A 19,758-nucleotide genomic window follows, 5' to 3' on the forward strand; every position below is an offset into this window, starting at 1 on the left:
TGTCTCCTCACAGAATTATCTCTTACTAAACACTGTGTGTGAATAAGTCCAAGAGATCCGCCACAAATGCAGCTAACAAGCAAAAATGGCCAAGTTTCAGGTTGCTAATCCTTTTCAAATTAATTCAATTTCATATTTTCAATTATAAAATATTTTTTCTCTCACTTCCCCCACCTACCTACTGAAAAACAAAATTATTGTAATAAATATGCAGTCATGCAAAACAAATTTCTATATTGGCCACGTTCAAAGATATGTATGTTGTTTGTATATTAGTCCTTCATCTTTCTTTCTCCCCAAATGGGTATCACATTTCCTGGAATTATGGTTATTCATTGTATTGATAAGAGTTCTTAAGTCTTTAAAAATTGTTCATTTTTCTGATTTTGATGTTATAGTATAAATTATTCTCCTGATTCTGCTCATCTCACTGTGTCTCAGCCTATAAATGTCTTCTTAGTCTCTCTCTTTTTTCATTTCTTACAGTGCAGTTATTCTGGGATGGACCAGTCCCTTGGTATTTTAAGTTTAACATTGGAGCAAAATGAGATACTTTCAACAGTTAACCAAATGTGTGGTTTACTTAGCCATAGCAAGAGAAGGATATTCAACAAAGATAAGCATTGAGAACAGCCTGAACTGATTCAGCTGAGCAAGTCCCCTTCACCTGAGACATCCACTGTGATTTACAAGCCATGCATGAGAGCTCTCTTCAACCACCTTATGGGTTCTTTGTACTTAGATAATAAGGAAGTGATGTCAACAGTCTAAGCCTTTTACCCAGGAGCAAACCAACTTTTTTTTTTTTTTGCAACTATTTTATACATTTATTCATCCAATAAACATGTTATGAGTATGTGGTAGGTAGTCCTAAAGGACATAGTATAAAATATATTGTATAATGGCCACCATCCATATATAGTTGTCTTACTTAGTTCTTGACAAAGCAAAATTTTAGATCTAGGCTTTTCTTTTTTTTTTATAATTTTCCTAAGTTTTCTTTTTTTTAAAATTAATAAAGTATTTTATTTTTTTCTGTTACATGTAAAGATAGTTCTCAACTTTTGTTTATACAAGCTTTACAATTTCAGATTTTTCTCCCTCCCTCCCCTAGAAAGCAAGTAATCTGATATAGGTTTTATATATATATATATATATATATATAGACATAATAACATTAAACATATTTCTGCATTAGTCATGTTATAAGAGAAAAAATCAGAGCAATGATGAAAAACCTCAAAATAGAAAAAACCAACAGCATCAAAAACAAAAGAAATAGTATGGTTCATTCAGCATCTATACTCTGCAGTTCTTTTATTTTTTTTCTTGGATTTGGAGATCCTCTTCCATCACAAGTGTCCTTGGAACTCTTTTGTGCCATTGCATTGGTGAGAAGAATATAGTCTATCACAGTAGATCAACACTCAATGTTGCTGATACTGTGTACAATGTTCTTCTAGTTCTGCTCATCTCACTCATCATCAGCTCACGCAAGACCCTCCAGGTTTCTCTGAACTCCTCCTGCTCATCATTTCTTACAGCACAATAGTATTCCATTGTATTCATATACCACAACTTGTCCAGTCATTTCCCAATTGATGGGCACCCCCTCAACTTCCAATTCCCTGCCACCACGCAAAGAGCAGCTATAAATATTTTTGTACATGTGGGTCCCTTTCCCCTTTCCATGATTTCTTTGGGGAAAAGACCCAAAAGTGGTATTGCTGGGTCAAAGGGTATGCACAGCTTTATCGCCCTTTGGGCATAATTCCAAATTGCTCTCCAGAATGGCAAACCAACTCTTGAGTAATGTTTCAAGAGCTTTTAGGGAGAAGCTAGCCTAATTTCCAAAGGAGAGAGAGGATATTGTTACTTCCAAAGCAAAATTATTCTATTATATTGACATCATAATGTGTTCAGCCATTCTCCAATTTTTGCATATCTCCTTAGTTTCCAATTATTTGCCATCACAAAAAGCTTCTATAAATATTTTTTCCATATTTAGGACATTTTTCTCTTCATTTGATCATCTTGGGATACAGGTATAGTAGTGTTACTACTGAGTCAAAGGGTATGCATAGTTTAATAACTTCTGGGACATAGTTCCAGTATCATTAAAATTTTTTTTTTTTTTTTGCGGGACAATGAGGGTTAAGTAACTTGCCCAGGGTCACACTGCTAGTAAATGTCAAGTGTCTGAGGCTGGACTTGAACTCAGGTCCTCCTGAATCCAGAGCCAGTGCTTTATCCACTATGCCACCTAGCTGCCCCCCATATCATTTTCTAGTATGTTTATACCATTCCATAGTTCCACCAAAAAGCCACCAATGTACTTGTACTTTGTTTCCCACCATCCCACCGTTTGTCATTTTCCTTTTTTGTCAACTTTGCTAATCTGACCAGTGTGAGATAGAACCTCAATGCTGCTTTAATTTGCATTTTTCTAGTTATTTGGAACATTTTTTTTTTCAAAAGGCTACGGTTTAAATTTCTTCCATTGAGAACTTGACAATATCATTTGGGGAATGGCTCTTATTCTTGTTTTTTATTTCTTTTTAAAATATTTTTTAAATTTTATTTTATTTTTTATCATAAAAGTATTTTATTATTTTTCAGTTACATGTAAAGATAGTTTTCAACATTTGTTTTCATAAGATTTTTAGTTCCAAATCTTTCTCCCTCCCTCCCTTCCCTCCCCCTTCCCCAAGACAGAAAGCAATCTGATACAGGTTATATATATACAATCACATTAAACATATTTCTGCATTACTCATATTGTGAAAAAAGGATCAGAACACAAGGGAAAGACCTCAAAAAAGAAAAAAAAAACAGCCAAAAAGTAGAAACAGTATGGTTCAAACTGCATTCAGAATTCACAGTTCTTTTTTCTAGGTGTGGAGAACCTTTTCTATCATGAATTCTTTGGAATTGTCATGGATCATTGCGCTGCTGAGAAGAGCCAAGTCTATCACAGTTGATCATCATACAATGTTGCTGTTACTGCATACAATGTTCTCCTGGTTCTGCTCATTTCACTCAGCATCAGTCCACTTAAGTCTCTCCAGGTTTTTCTGGAATCTGCCTGCTCATCATTTCTTATAGCGCAATAGTATTCCATTACATTTATATACCACAACTTGTTCAGTCATTCCCCAACTGATGGGCATTCCCTAGGGGAATGGCTCTTATTCTTATAGATTTGAATAAATTCCTTATACATATTTGAAGTGAGCGCTTTAAGAGAGAATGCAGTGGATAGAGTGCTGGGTCTGGAGTTAGATTCATTTTCCTGAGTTCAAACCTGGCCTCAGACACTTACTACCTGTGTGGCTCTGGGCAAGTCACTTAACCTTGTTTGCCTCAGTTACCTCATCTGTAAAATCAGCTGGAGAGGAAAATGGCAAACCACTCTAGTATCTTTGCTAAGAAAACCCCAAATGGGGTCACAAAGAGTTGGACATGACTGAAAATGACTAAACAACATCATTTTATATGTTTACCTATATCTTATTCTCTCATACTGTTTCCTCTCTTTGCTTCCTGACTCCTCTTTACACAGAAGAGGGGCATAAAACAAGAGTGTACTCAACACTAATGCTTTGTTTGATGCAAACAGCTTCCACTACTCTGTCCCTCTTCTATTTCTCTCACCCTAACCCCAATCACAGATTTTTTTTTTTTGTGAGGCAATTGAGGTTAAGTGACTTGCCCAGGGTCACACAGCTAGTAAGTGACAAGTGTCTGAGGCCAAATTTGAACTCAGGTCCTCCTGACTCCAGGGCCAGTGCTCTATCCACTGTACCACCTAGCTGCCCCCCCCCCCCAATCACAGATTCTTAACCTTTCTTTCTTTCTTTTCTTTTAGGCCCTTTTTATGATCCTAAGCACTTAAGATTTGTTTTGCTTATAATTACTCCTTCCCTATATCTTTTCTCCCTCTTTTTCCCTCTTCTGTCTCCTCTTTTCCCTAAGTGTACACATACACACACGTTACACAGTGAGCAGTAGCCCTGACAATGAGGGGTAGCAGCAACAATAAGACAAGTTTGATTTATAGTAGGACTTCATGGCCAGAATCTATCCAACCTTGTCCAGTGCTTGTTCAAGCTCAAAGAATACCTGGTGCTGTTTAGAGCAATACAATAATTATGTGATTTTGCCAGAGGGCAAGATCATCAGAGGGTAAATGCAAAGGATTGTTGCTATGCTAAGTTTGGGGCACAGCTTGCTTGCTGGGCCTTAGTTCTGGAATACAGGGTGTCTCCTAATATCTTGACATTAGCTCTGTATCTTGTTTGTTTTCTCATTCTTTCAGATATCTGCTTTGGGAAACCAGAGCCTGGCCTCGCTGAGTATTCTGGACACCCAATTCGAATTCCTGGCCTCTCTGGGAGATTGTGACTGCTGTTTCTGGGGCTGAGCCCCCAGTTGGCTCTGAGTATCTTGTTCTACTGGCAACTCTGAGTCTATGATTCTGGTCCATCCCTGAAGCACAGTTCCTACCTGGTCACTTGCCTGTAGGTCAAACTTATGATCTTGGGCTGGAAAGGTGACTTACTCTAGCTTTTCCTTTGATTTTCCTGTCACTACTTGGCCTGACATTCTTCTTAGAACATTGCTAGGGCAGCTGTAGGGAGAGTTAGGCTGTCCTGTTTCTTTCTACTTGATCATCTGGGCTCAATCTCACTAGTCCTTTTTTTGTCCCCTTTAGTGGGGCAATGAGGCTTAAGTGACTTGCCCAGGGTCACAGAGCTAGTTAAGTGTCAAGTGCCTGAGATGGGATTTGAACTCAGGTCCTCCTGAATCCAGGGCTGGTGCTTTATCCACTGTGCCACCTAGCTGCCCAAACACTAGTCCTTTTTGAATCCATCTGCAATCAACTTTGGTTGGAACATTATATTGATCATGTGGTCAGCTAACCAGAACTAGCTACAAAATGCATACATATACTTCATCTTTCCAAGAACTTTCATGAAACCATTAAATAAATGTCATCATGACTCTCCAAGAAGCAGGCTCCTATCTTCTTCCACATGGTGAGAAACCATCAGAGGCATTTTGGGCATATGACAATCCCCATTAAAACAGGGTTACATTGTTACTATTTTGAGTAATATTCCATATGATCTTCTAGTTAAATTCTGAATCCAGCAAGTATGGGTTTAATCTGCTCAGGGATGTCAAATTGTGAGTCCTGCCCCAGGGGGATAGCAGCCTAGGTATTTTCAGGTAAATGCCCTCTAGAATATCAAGTTTTTGTGGCAATGAATATAGCTACCCAGTTGGTGGCTCAAGCAGGCTGCCACCTGTTGAACAATTCAGTTATCACTCTCGGGTTAATACAGACAGATAGTTAAGACAGTACGCTGCTTCTATTACTAGTGTCCCCAATGTTGGATGTTTCATCCCCCAAAAGAACATAAGCTCTTTGAGGGCAGAGATAATATTTCCCTTTTTGTCTTCATATCTTCAGTGCCTACTACAGAATAGGCATTGTTGATTATTCTGAATATAGAGAGCCAGCCTAACCCTGGATTCAAGTTCAGTCTTTGTCACTTACCAACTGTTTAATTCTGGGTAAATTATTTATGCTCTCGGTGCCCCCAGGGAATTCTCTAAGACTATAAAACTGCAGAGCAGCTGACCATCTGGTTTAACAGATTCTGTGTCGCCTACATGGATGAAATCACAGGTCCAGACCAAGACATTTTCCTTTTTATCCCAGCAGATTTAGAGGTGGAAGGGATCTTAGAGTCATCTCCTCATTTAAGAGATTAGGAAACCAGGGCTGGGAAAAGTTAACTTGCTCAGAGTCTGAACTCAGTTCTTCCTAATTCCAGCCAACCTGCACTGAATAGAGTTGCACCCACAGTCGGAAGGACCTGTGTTTAAATCCAGCTTCATACACCTCACTAGTTGTGACTCTGGGCAAGTCACTAAACCTGTCAGCCTCAGTTTCCTCATCTGTAAGAAGGGTCTAACAATACTCCCAACCCTCCTACGCTTCCTCTCAGGATAAAATGAGATATTTGTAAAGTGCTTTGCAAACCACTAAATGCTAACCACTCTTTTCTTTGAAAAGAGCCAGAATTAGGATTTGAACCCGGGACACCAACCCCAGAACACTTTGCACTGAATCCAAGCAGATTGTACCAGTACTGCATGTAGTAGGAGCTTAATGTCTGTTGAAATGAAAGGGCTTGTGGTGGCTCTTCATGACCCCACTTGGGATTTTTGCCATTCCCTTCTCCAGCTCATTTTTTACAGATGTGGAAACTGAGGCAAACAAGGTTAAGTGACTTGCCCGCACGTCTGAGGGCGGATTTGAATTCATGGAGATGAGTCTTCCAGATTCCAAGCCCAGAGCTCAATCCACCGCTCCCACCTACCTGCCCCCGGCTATTTGTTACTAACATCTACGGGCATTATCGGAATCTGCATTTGACTCCGGGTCCAGAGCTCCATCCTGACCGCCTCTAATAAACGCCCAGATGGGAGGGCGGAGTCCTTCAGGTTCATTGGTTTCCGCCTGTAGCCCTAGGAAGACAAGGTAGACTGACCACCACTGCCCACGATTTCAGCCGAGGGGCGGGACGGTCCCGGGCAGTGGGCGCCTGCGCATTCATCTCCGAAGCCCTCGCCCCGCCCCTCCGCGCCCCCGCCCCTTTCCGCGCTCCTTCCCTCTCCCACATCCTCTCGTCCATAGGCTCCAGGAGCGAGAGCAGCCGCGCAGTGCGGAAGTGCGGCTGACGTGTCCCGGCCGCGCGGGGGATTGTGGGGGGACTCGGCTAATGGCGGCGGCGAGACGAAGCGCCGGGCACAGCGGGCGCTGAAGCTTCTTGCCCCGTTGGCCGCTGGCACCGCCGCAGCTGGAGGAGGCGGGAGTGGGCCGCTGGCGACCCCGGCAGCTGCTCGGGCCGGAGCCAAGAGGCCGCGTCTGCACACCCGGCGGAGCTGAGGGGCCGGGAGGGGAAGAAGGCGAGGGGGAGAGGCGGCTGTGGGGGGCCGCAGCCTCGGGTCTCGGCCGCCACGGAGCCCGGAGCGAGGCTGCTGCTGACGGCGTGTGAGTCAGCAACCGGGGGGCGGTCCTCCCGGAGCTCGGGGGGATCATGTCCGGCACGAACAGCCCCGAGGCGGTGAAGAAGCTGCTGGAGAACATGCAGAGCGATCTGCGGGCCCTGTCCCTGGAATGCAAGAAGAAATTCCCACCTGTCAAGGAGGTAGGAGGGGCTGGGCAGCAGTCGCGGGACCTCACCTCCCTGGCTCAGCCCCCACCCCCGCCCGACCCGACTCGGACCCATCCTCCTCCCGGATAGGGCCTGGGTCTGCTCGCCCTCCTCCCCGTTTCCGAGGACTGGGAAGGGTGGGGGTGGGGGGGGGTCTTCATTTTCCTGCCGCCGCCCCGCCCGGACACACCTCCTTCCTCCGCCTACATTGGAATTTGGAGTAGGTTTGTGAAGGGAGCGTGGCTGTGTAGTGCTAGTGACCCCCACTAGTGGCTTCTTCCCTCCTCCCCTTTTTGTTCACCTTCCAAGCTACCTGGAAAAGTTCAGCATCGGGGACCCGGCCTTTATAAATAACTGGGAACTCCTGAGACTAGAGTCTCTGACTGCCCCGTGCATTTGTGATGAAAGCGACTGTATGAAAAACAGTATTCTTGCGCGCCCCCCCCAACCACGCCTACCCAAGGTTTCCCAAAAGGCTTTTACTGTGGTGTTCCGCTTTTGCACTAAGACTTTTGGGACACCTTTTTGAGCTGCTTCTTTTTTTTTTTTAATAGCCTAAAACGTCACTTAAGACTTTGGGATACCCTGTAGGAACATACTTTTAGATTCATAAGGAACCTTAGAAATGATCTAGTCTAGGGATTTTTAACCTTTTTCGTGTCTTGGATCTCTTTGACAGTCTGTTGAAACTTATGACCTCCTCAGCATAGTGTATGAGCTAAAATACATGAGATGAATGGGGAATTCAGTTATAGTTAAGTGCAGTTATCAAAATTTTTTAAAAAGTTACAGACTTATAGGTTAACAACCCCTCATCTTAACTCCCAGGTTAAGACACTCCCCCCCCCCTTTTTTGTTTACAGATAAAGAAACTGAAGCCCAGAGAGGTTAAGTGATTTGTCAAAGGTCACATGGATAATAAGTGACAGAACTGGGATGTTAGATGATGCTACTCATTTTAATTTAAATTTAATAGCAGGCAGCATTAATGAAGTGTTGAACATAATATAACCTCTCCATTCCCTTGCTGACTTTAATTATTATCTCCGTGGATGACTCCCTGATCCTATGTTTCCATCCGATTGCTTTTTATTTCTAATTGCATATCTCCTCCATATCTTAAACTCATTGTGGCCAAAATCAAACTTATTATCTTTCCCCTCAAGCCACCACTCTTCTGAACATCCCTATTTCTGTCAAGGGCACCACAGTTGCTTAGGTGTCTTGGTGTCATCCTCAATTCAAAAAAGATTTAAGTGTCCACTATGTCAAGCACTGGGAATAAAAAACAAACTATCTTTTGACAGTACCTGCCCTCAAAGACCTTACAATCTAATGGGGGAGACAACACGCAAACAAGCATATACAAAACAAGCTATATACAGGATAAATAGGAAATCATCAATAGTGGGAAGGTGCTAGAATTAAGAGAGGCTGAGGAAGACTTCTAGTGAAAGAGATTTTCGTTGAAACTTAAACCAGGGAAGTCAGTAGGCAGAGATGAGGATGAGAGCATAATAGGCCTGAGGGATGGCCAGAGAAAATGCCCATAGGTGAAAGAAGTAGTATCTTGTTCGTGGAACAATCAGAAGTTCAGTGTCACTGGGTTGAAGAGGATGTGTTGGAGAGTGAGGTATAAGACGACTGGAAAGGGGGCTAGGTTATGAAGGGCTTTGCATGTCAAACAGAATTTTATATTTGATCCTGGAAGCAATAGGAAGCCACTGGAATCTATTGTATAGTGAGGTGACATGATCACACCTACACTTTGGGAAAATCACTTTAGTGGTTGAAAGGAGGATGGATTACAGGGGGGAGAGACTTGAGGCACTCACTTGCATGCACTCCACATGTCTGCTGTGTTGTTAAATCTTGTTTTTACCTTTCCAACATTCCTTGCATCATTTCCTGATTTAATACTCATATAACTAACTACCACTGTAATTCAAGCCCTCATCACCTCTTGCTTGGACTATTGCAATAGCCTCCTGATTGGTCTTCCTGTATCAAGGCTCTCCCTATTCCTAAACAGAGTTGCAAAAGTGATATTTCTTATGTGCAGGTCTCACTGTGCCTTTTCCCTATTTAGTAAACTACAGTGGTTCCTTACTTGGATCAAATATAATCTACTCTATTTTCTATTTAAAACCGTTCACTCCTAGCCCCAACCTACTTTCCAGCCTTACTCATTCCTTCTTGTAATCTCCAGTCCAGCCAAATTGACCTTCTTTGTAGTTCCTTACACAGGACACTCCAGCTCTTAGTGTTTCAGTGCCTTGGTACTCTCTCATATCCCTGGAATGTGCTCCCTCCTCATCTCCGTGTTTTCTTTAAAATTTGACTCAACCACCACCATTGCCTATAAGAAGCATGTCTTGATCCTGCCCTTTCTCACAGTCTTTCGGGATAGAACCTAAGCTCAAATTACTTAACCTTCCTAGCCATCAATTTTCTCATTTGTAAAACGAGTGGGTTGGACTAGATGACCTCTGAAATCCGGTCCAGCTCTGGACCTCTTGTGTTCCTTGAGGACAGGAACTGTTTATATATTTATTTTTCTTTATAACCTCTCTGCTAGCACAATGCCTGGTACATAGTAGGGGCTTAGTAAATGCTTGTTGCTAGATTGCTTTGGGGGAGAAGCTATATGTATTTGTTGCTGTTCAGTCATGTCCAACTTTTCATGACCCCATTTGGGGTTTTCTTGGCAAAGATGCTGAAGTGGTTTGCCATTTCCTTCTCCAGCTCATTTTACAGATGAAAAAGATGAGGCAAACAGGGTTAGGTTATTTGCCAAGCGCCACACATCTTGTAAATATCTGGGGCTGAATTTGAACTCGGATCTTTGTGACTCCAGGCCCAGCACTCTTTCCACCTAGCTGTCCTGCAGCTACATCTTTGTAGATAAGTAAGTAAAAAAGTTTTAGATTGTGAGAAGGAACGCTAACTGGAGGAGTCAGGAAAAGACTAAAAAATGTAATTAGAGTACTGGACTATATGCTCTTGGATGCCCATGTTTGAACCCAGGACTTGATGTTTATTAGTTCTGTGATAATTCATAAGTCACTCGTCTTTTCTGAGCCTCATTTTTTTTTTTAATCTGTAAAATGGGGACAATATAATAACAGTGTTACCTGCCTCACAAGCTTCTTGTGGAAATCAAATAAGATTTTACACACAGACAGTTTTAAGGAATTTAAAAAGAATCGTGAAGTATTTTGTAATTAAGAAAATTATGCTATAGGTCAGGATACTGAGACTGAGCAGTGATTCATAGAAGACAGAATTTTTGTTAGTGTAGATAGTAACTTAATAGCCATAGCATCACATTTTACATTGAACATATTGTTTATGACTATTCCAGTTTGATCTTTTTTGTTTGTTTTTGGTAGGGCAATGAGGGTTAAGTGACATTCCCAGGGTCACACAGCTAGTTAAGTGTCAAATGTCTGAGCTGGATTTGAACTCAGGTCCTCCTGAATCCAAGGCCAGTGCTTTATCCATTGCGCCACCTAGCTGCCCCTTGTTTGATCATTTAAAAAACTAGATAACTAATAAAAATGCTCTTTTGTGGACTTTGTGAAAAGACATAGAATCATAGATTTAGAGCTAATAAGGGACCTTATGGGTCGTTGAGTCCACCCTCTTGTTTTATAAATGAGTAAACTAAGGTGTTGAGAGCTTAAGTGATTGCCCAAGTATATGGGATGGAATGTGAACCCAGGTCTTCCTGACTTCCATCCTCTGTGAGAGCCTCTCCCGTTGGAGGATTGGGTTTTTGCTTACATCTTTTGTGAACTCAGGCAAGTTACTTTATAATTTCCACCTCAGTTTTCTCATCTGTAAAATGAAGTGGTTGAATATAGATGATTTCAGAGACTCCTTCTTACTAGCTGCATGACCCTGGGCAAATCACCTAACCTCAATTGTCCAACCCCCCCCACCCCCACCCCCGACCAAAAAAGAGGGAGAGACTTACAATGGTCTACAAGTATATAGGAAAACACATTAATAATGTGTTGTTCCCACAAGCAACTTGAGGATATAAAGTTAAATTGCTTATACTATTGACAAATATAAAATATTATTGACTTTACCTTAGTTTTCCTTAATTCAGAGTCCCCACTCTAAACTGGAAGAGATACAAAGTTTAGATAAATTAATTCCTGTTCCCCTGGAGTCTAGAAGGTGAATTTCATAGTACAAAATTACTTAAACTCCATGGGGAGATTGAAAACAAAGTACTCTATGTGGTGAGGGAAATGGGGAGAAGATTGTTACTGATTGGCAAGGTCAGAGAAGGTAGCATTTGAATTGGGCTTTATAGGATACATGGGAATTCACCAGGTAAAGATGGGAGAACATTTTAGGTGTAGGGAACATCGATGAGAAGTCACAGGAAAAGAGTCAACCATAAAACTAAAAGCAGAGATGAAGTGATGGTATCATGGACAAACGAGAAGTTCCGTTTTGACCTTGTTGAGTTCGAAGTGCGTTTTTATGAAGATTAGTCTGAGACTTGGTCTAACTATTGCTTTCTTTTCTGGAACTTTAGTAACTGTGGTTGTAGCACCGGCAGGAGCAGTTGCCAGACTTTATTTCCATCGGGGGCCCTTCCCAGGATGATGACTGAGGGCTCCTGACTGAGAGCATTGATGTTCCCAAGGCTTTTGGGTTCAGGGTCTTGGGCTCTTTCTCTTGGGGTCAGGGAAGTAGCCTGGCCCATGTTGCTTCAGTCCCTCAGAGTGCTTTATTGCTTCAGGTAGGCCAACTTGCCTTGTGTTTGGCAAAGTGTTTGGCAGTTGGTACTGATGGCTGACCCCTTATCAGAATTTCCTCCCAGAACGAAGATTGTAAGAGCTGGTCTGGAAGCAGGACAGGTGGTCAGGTAGGGGGGATGTATGGGCTGGGGGTTGTCATACCTGGGCTTCCGTGTTTATTTAAATGCCTGTTGGTGGTCAGCAGTTGTTGCTGGTGTTTCTGAGGAAGGTGGGCCCCACCATGATTTCTCCCTTCAGTTTCTTCCCCCTGAGCTGGAAGCAGGTCTTGTAGTTGGGGTACAGTGTCATTCCTGGGGCTCTTGAATTCAGAGTCATGAGCTATTGTCATTGGTGCCTGAGGGGAGACAGTGTTCATAGTGGTTGTTGTGGCTTGACTTACCTAGCATTTGCTGCCCTCCTGTCTCTTTAGCTGGTGCTTTGTGAATCCCACTTAGCTTTCTTTAAATGTGTTTTCTGTTGGTTTTTTTTTTTCTGTTCTACAATGCTGTACTTATTATTTTTGCCATTTTTTTCTGTTAAGTTCTATGAATGAATATTTTCTAAAATATTATTTGCCTTTTGCTGACATGTCTTTCCACTTGACTAATGTAAGTTTTTAGGTTATCTTCATTATGACATTTAATTTACATTGGTTAAATTTATGTATAAAATTGGTATGATCACTATCATTTTCCTTTCCTTTTTTACTTCCCAGTTTGGGGCATCAATAACATTTAAAGGTCAGGTTGGATTAAGTTCAGTTGCATGGTGTATCTTTTTCAGGTAATTATTCTTTCTTTGAGCTTTATACTAATTTTGATCTATCTCTAACAGATTGATTTTTTAATTGTCCATAGACAGCTTATTCAGGATGACTTTTATATTAGTAATGATGTGTCTTTTCCTGACTCTAAACATTATCAGTTTCATGTTTTATGATGCTAGTGTTTATTGTGTCTAGTGCCTACTGGTTCATAAAGAAAAAGTATTACAGTTGTACTGTGTATGAGAATTCTGTGTAGACCATGAAGTCTTTATCCTCTCTTTATTTTTTGACCCTTGATTTTAAGTATATTTCTTTCATATATCTTGCTTTTGCATTGAAGTCACCGAGTATCAAAGCATACATTGATTTAATTTGGAGGGTCTTAGAGTTTGGGGGAGTTTTTTTGGGGGGGTTAGAAATGGAATTAGAGATTGAATTTGGGTTAGAAACAGATTGGTATATAAGTGGCAGTTATTTTCATGGCCGTCTTTTTGTAAATGTTATGAATGATGCAATAGGCGATCAAATGTCCTGTGAAATGATGTTTATTGATTCCTTTGGATGCATGACAAAGTCAATTCATTTATTTACCTTTCCAAGAAGAACCTTTAAGCTTTCTTTACATTTATTAGCAACTTCCCTCAGTTTATAGAAATGAGAATGACAATATTGACACAATTCAGTCCCTGAAATAGTATTATGTCAATTTGCTGATGATTGTACAAGGAGCTGACAGAGTATTAATAGTAAAATTAATGTTTATAAGTGGTCTAAAAAACATGTGATTTGTAGTAGCCTTTGCCCCCTTTTTTCCTACCTCTGCCACAGTCCCTGCAAAAGTGGAAAGCGATTGCGTAGGACTGAGCCATTATATATTTTTTGTTTTTTCAAAGGTGGCCACTGATTTACCAAGTTGCCAACCTAGTGGTAGTGAAAGTGATTAAGCCAGGATAGTTCTCTGAAAATATGATCTGTGGCCGGAACTATACTTGAATTCCCTACAAGGTTATATGATTTATCATAGTTATAGTCAATTAGCATTTATTATTGTGCCAGGCACTGTGCAAGGTACCAGGGATACCCAGCCCCTACTCTCCTTCATTCTATTTTTTTTTTTTTTGGTGGGGCAGTGAGGGTTAAGTGACTTGCCCAGGGTCACACAGCCAGTGTCAAGTGTCTGAGGCCAGATTTGAACTCAGGGCCGGTGCTCTATCTACTGCACCACCTAGCTGCCCCCAGCCCCTACTCTCGGGGAGTTCACTGTGTAATGGGGGAGACAACATGCCAATTAGTATGTACATCTAAGATATATACAGTATATATTTAGGGTAGCTAAAAAGGGCAGGCTCTAAGATTACAGAGGACAGGGCAGGGCTTCTTGCAGAAAATGGGACTTTATAGATGAGACTTGAAAGCCAGGGAAGTTAGGAAGGAGGAATAGTGTTCTGGGTATGAGGGACAGCTAATGAAATGCAGCCATTAGACTATGAGTTCCTTCTTGGAGCATTTTAGGTGCTTTTATGTTTATTCACTGGCTGACAGCGGAGGGATGATGTTTTTTTGCTAGAAAAAGCAAAAAGGCCAACGTCACTGGATTGAGTAGTACTTGGGGATGGGGAATAAAGTGTATAAAATTGGAAAGGGAGAAAGGTTCAAGGTTATGAAAGATTTTAACAACCAAGTGGACCATTTGATTCTAGAGGTAATAGAGAGCCATTGCAGTTCATTTAGTAGAAGATAATACGTTAGACCTACACTTTAAGAAGATCAATTTGACATCTGAGTGGAGGATGGACTGGAGTGAGGAGGGACTTGAGGCAGGGATATCAACTAGTAGGCTATTGCAGAAGTCCGGGGAGATGAGGGCTTACACTAGATTTGTGGCAGTGTCAGAGGTGGATTGTTGTTTGTCCTTCATTCCCGAAGAGGACCATGACATAGGGGTGATGTCATGACTTTCACTGAATTTAGATTTAAGTGAGAGGGCTGTTCAAGGTCACCAACTTCACTCTCTCCTCCAGAGCCATCTGGGTCCAGTGGCAAGATATATATCAGGATGACTGGTGATAGCCCTGGATGTTTAAGGCAATTGGGATTAAGTGACTTGCCCAGGGTCACACAGCTTAGTGTCTGAGGTGAGATTTGAACTCAGGTGCTCTTGACTCCAGGGGGCACCACCTAGCTGCCAACAGCTAATTGGATATGGAGGTTCAGAGAGAATGAGGAGTGGGTGTTGACACTTAGGTTTGAGCCTGACCGACTGGGAGGATGGTGGTACCGTCAAAATTACAGGGAAGTTAGGAAGAAGGGACAGTTTGGCAGGCGAGATAATGACTTCATTTTGGGGTTCAAGATGTCTATGGGACATTCAGCATTTTTTATGAGTATGATTTATTTTTAATTTTACTGGAGCTATTTGGGGAAAATGAAGTGGGAAAATGTAGAAAGTAGGGGTGATATTATAGAACAATGGTGGTGGGTTGTGACAGAACCAGTTTTTCAAGATTTTCTGATCTTCTGGTAGTTTACGATTTTGACATTGAGGTATAGCAACATAATCTACTTTTATTATGCTTATCTAGAGGGAATGAATCTCTAATAGGGTTTGAGATATATGCTTGTAACAGTAGAACTTGGAACTCTTGAATTTAGAAGCCAAACAAATTTACATAATTAGGCATGTAAAAAAATCCTTTCAATTTTTTTCATACATCCAGCCAAAAAGGGAGGGGAGAGGATAAATAGAACAGGAGACTTACGTGGATATTCTGTAAAATTCATTAACCTTATTGGGGTTTTCCCCTAAATAGGAAGATTTTTCCCCTTCCTAAAATTGAGAGACAGAGAGGGGCTCCTAAGCCAGAATTAGAGACCTTTTCTTTGATGACCAAGAAGGTGAGAGCCATTTGGGGGAGTGGAGTAGTGTCTACCAAGGATCAGTGATAAAGCATGTTGCAAAGCTTGAAATGTTATTTATATATTATTTGTCATGAAATCACAGGTCCAGTCCCTATCCATATTGCTGTCATTCAGATTTTGGGCGGGGACCAGGACCTGATGTTTTATTTTGTGAAGGGAGCTCTCCCAGGTGAGAAAATGCCCTTTGCCAATACATACGAGCAACTTCTTGGCATATGAAATTTCCATATCTCCCATCTCTTTGCCTTTCTACTGGCTATTCTCCATGCTTCAAATGCTCTCCCTCCCAAACTCTGCCTCTTAGAATTCTTTCCTTTTAGACTCAATTCTAGCACCAATTTCTCCAGCAGACTTTTCCTCATTCCTCCCAGTAGCAAGTACAATGTATTCAGGTTTCCTTTCATCTGCCTTAATTGTTTTTGTTTCATGACCCCCTTTGGCAGTCTTGCAAGACCTCTGGACTCCTCAGAGTAGTGTTTTCAAATGAATAAAATAAAATGCATCAGATAACAAAGGAAGCAATTATATTGAAATGTTTATCAAAATATTCTTTTAAAATTTATCATATATTTTTAACATTCATTAAAAATTTGAGTACTAAATTCTTTCCCTCCTGCCCACCACACCCATTAAAGAAGGCAAGAAATGTGACACCAGTTATGTGAAATCATATAAAACATTTCCATATTAGTTGTGTTGCAAAAAACAAAACAAAACCCACCCTCAAGAAAAATTAAGAAATTGAAAATAAATGCTTCAATCTGCATTCAGATTCTACCAGTTCTTTCTTTCTTTCTTTTTTTTTTTTTTTGCGGGGCAATGGGGGTTAAGTGACTTGCCCAGAGTCACACAGCTAGTAAGTGTCAAGTGTCTGAGGCCGGATTTGAACTCAGGTACTCCTGAATCCAGGACCAGTGCTTTATCCACTGCGCCACCTAGCCGCCCCCTCTACCAGTTCTTTTAATGGAGACGGATAGCATTTTTCAAAATAAGTCCTTCAAAAAAGTCTTAGTTCACTGTATTGACCAGAATAGCTAAGTCTTTCACAGTTGATCATTATATAGTATTGCTGTTACTGTATAGATTATTCATTCTTCTAAATTCTGCTCACATCACTTTGCATTAGTTATCTAAGTCTTCCAGGTTTCTCAGAAGCCATCCTGTTTGTCATTTCTTATAGCATAATATTCCATCACAATCATATACCACAACTTGTTCAACCGTTCCCCAATTGATGGGCATCCTCTCTATTTTCAATTCTTTTCCACTAACAAAAAGAGCTACTACAAATATTTTTGTACATATAAGACCTTTTCCTTTCTCTTTAATCTATTTGTGATACAGACCTAGTTAGCAATATTATGTTAGGTCAAAGCATATGCACAGCTTTATAGCCCCTTGGACGTAGTTCCAAATCGATCTCCAGAATGGTTAGATCATTTCACAACTCCACCAATAATGCAATATTGTCTCAATTTTTCCACATCCTCTCCAACATTTGTGATTTATTTTTCTGGCATATTAGCCAGTTTGATAGGTGCGAGGGAGTTACCTCAGGGTTGTTTTTTTTAAATTTGCATTTCTCTAATCAGTACTGATGTAGATAATTTTTCATATGACTATAATAGCTTTAATTTCTTCTGAAAACTGCCTGTTCATATCCTTTGACCAATTACCAGTTGGGGAATGACTTGTATCCTTATAAATTTGACTTGGTTCTCAGTATATTTGAGAATAAGAACTTTAATCAGAGAAACTTGATGTAAAAATCCCCTGGCCCCATTTTCTGCTTTCTTTCTCATCATTGGGTTTTGTTTGTGTAAAACCTTTTAAATTAAGTATAATCAGAATTATCCATTTTGCTTCCCATGATCCTTTCTATCTCTTGTTTAGTCATAAATTTATCCCTCATTCATAATTCTGACAGGTAACATATTCCATCCTTCCCTAATTTGCTTTTGATATCAATCACCTTTTATGTCTAAATCATGTATTTTTTTTTTAACCTTAACCTGGTATATGATGTGAAATGTTGGTCTATACTTAGTTTCTGCCAAACTCCTTTCCAGTTTTCCCAACAACTTTAGTCAAATATTGAGTTTTTGCCCCACAAGATTGGATCTTTGGATTTAGATTAGTATGGTCATTTGCTACTATGTATTGTGTACCTGATCTATTCCATTGATCCAGCACTCTTTTTCTTGCCAGTACCAGATTGTTTTCATGATTACCTCTTTGGAATACAGTTTGAGATCTGCTACTGCTAGGCTACCTTCCTGTGTTTTCTTTCAGGTCCTACCCTTTTTTTTTCCCCATTGATTCTCTTGTGATAGTCTTTTGTTTTTCCAGATACACATTTTTACTATTTTTTTCTAGCTCTATAAAATAATTTTTGATCCTTTGATATGGTACTGAATAAGTAAATTAATTTAGGTAGAATTATAAATTCTGTTATTTTGGCTTATCCTACCCATGAACAATTAATATTCCTCCAGTTGTTTAGGTCTGTCTTTATTTGTGTGAAAAATGTTTTGTAATTGTGTTTGTATAGTTCCTGGGTTTGTCTTGGTAGGTAAACTAAGTATACCTTTATATCATCTACAAAGAGTGATAGGTTTGTTTTCTTACTGCCTATTCTAAGTTCTTCATTTTCTTGTCTTATTGCTATAGCTAGTATTTCTAATGGGCATCCTTGCTTCACCCTTGATCTTATTAGGAAAGCTTCTAGGTTATTCCCATTACAGATAACACTTGCTGATGGTTTTAGAAAGATACTACTTATCATTTTAAGGAAAACTCCATTTATTTGTTTATTTTGGCGGGGCAATGGGGGTTAAGTGACTTGCCTAGGGTCATACAGCTAGTAAGTGTCAAGTGTCTGAGGTCAGATTTGAACACAGGTCCTCCTGACTCCAGGGCCGGTGCTCTATTTGCCACCTAGCTGTCCCATAGGACACTTTTGAACCCAGAAAAAAGGCTTCCTGACCCCAGGCCTGGCACTCTCTCCATTGAGCCACCTAGTTTCCCCTGCCTAATGTTTTTGTTTTGTTTTGTTTTTTTTTGTGGGGCAGTGGGGGTTAAGTGACTTTGCCCAGGGTCACACAGCTAGTAAGTGTCAAGTGTCTGAGGCCGGATTTGAACTCAGGTACTCCTGAATCCAGGGCCGGTGCTTTATCCACTGCGCCACCTAGCTGCCCCCCCCCAATGTTTTATTGAAAATTTTCATATCACTATTTATTAAGGAAATTTGTCTATAGATTTCTTTCTCTGATTTTGCTCTCCCTGGTTTGTGTCATAAAAGGAATTTATTAGGACTTCTTTGCATGGGGATTAATTGTTCTTTAGATTTTTAGTAGAATTCACTTGTAAATCCATCTGGTCCTGGTGATTTTTTCTTAGGGAGCTCATCCAATTTTTATTTTCTAAGATGGGGTTAAGTATTCTACTTCCTTTTCTATTGTGGATAATTTATATTTTTGTTAATATTCATTCATTTTGCTTACATTGTCAGATTTAGTCACATATAATTGAGCAAAATATTTCCTGATAATTGCTTTAATTTCCTCTTCATTGGTGATGAATTTACCCTTTCATTTTTGATACTGTTAATTTGGTTTTCTTTTTTAAAATCCAATTAACCAGTGGTTTATCTATTTTATTGTTTTGTGTTTTTCCCCCCATAAAACTAGCTGCTAGGCTTATTTATTAGTTCGGTGTTTTCCTTTTTTTTTTTTTTTTTAAAGTGAGGCAGTTGGGGTTAAGTGACTTGCCCAGGGTCACACAGCTAGTAAGTGTTAAGTGTCTAAGGCCGGATTCGAACTCAGGTACTCCTGATTCCAGGGCTGGTGCTCTATCCACTGCACCACCTAGCTGCCCCCGATGTTTTACTTTTAATTCTGTTGAACTCTTCTTTGTTTTCAGGATTTCCAGTTTGGTGGTTAGGTGGGGATTTTAAGTTTTTTCTTTTTCTAGTTTTTTAATTTCATGGCCCATTTATTGCTCTGATAATTTTCTATTTTATTGATGTAAGTTTTTAAAGATACACGTTTTCTTCTAAGTACTGCTTTGACTGTATCCCATAAAT

At 40.4% G+C, this 19,758-nt stretch overlaps 1 protein-coding gene across 6 annotated transcripts in view; it reads left to right on the forward strand.

Annotated features, from left to right (window-relative positions):
• The first annotated feature begins 6,787 nt into the window (after positions 1-6,787).
• Positions 6,788-19,758, forward strand: part of MON2 (MON2 homolog, regulator of endosome-to-Golgi trafficking) — a 138,180-nt gene continuing 125,209 nt past the window's right edge. For 5 of the 6 annotated variants that reach the window (XM_043965855.1, XM_043965857.1, XM_043965856.1 and 2 more), the window contains exon 1: positions 6,788-7,223. In XM_043965855.1, coding sequence (XP_043821790.1) covers positions 7,113-7,223 — 111 coding nt within the window. In that variant the 5' untranslated portion in view covers positions 6,788-7,112. The remainder of the gene's footprint in view (positions 7,224-19,758) is intronic. The other variant, XM_043965860.1, reaches the window with a different exon arrangement.

The sequence above is a fragment of the Dromiciops gliroides genome, chromosome 5 (genome assembly GCF_019393635.1).
Source record: "Dromiciops gliroides isolate mDroGli1 chromosome 5, mDroGli1.pri, whole genome shotgun sequence".
In the NCBI taxonomy this organism is placed as follows: Eukaryota; Metazoa; Chordata; class Mammalia; order Microbiotheria; family Microbiotheriidae; genus Dromiciops; species Dromiciops gliroides.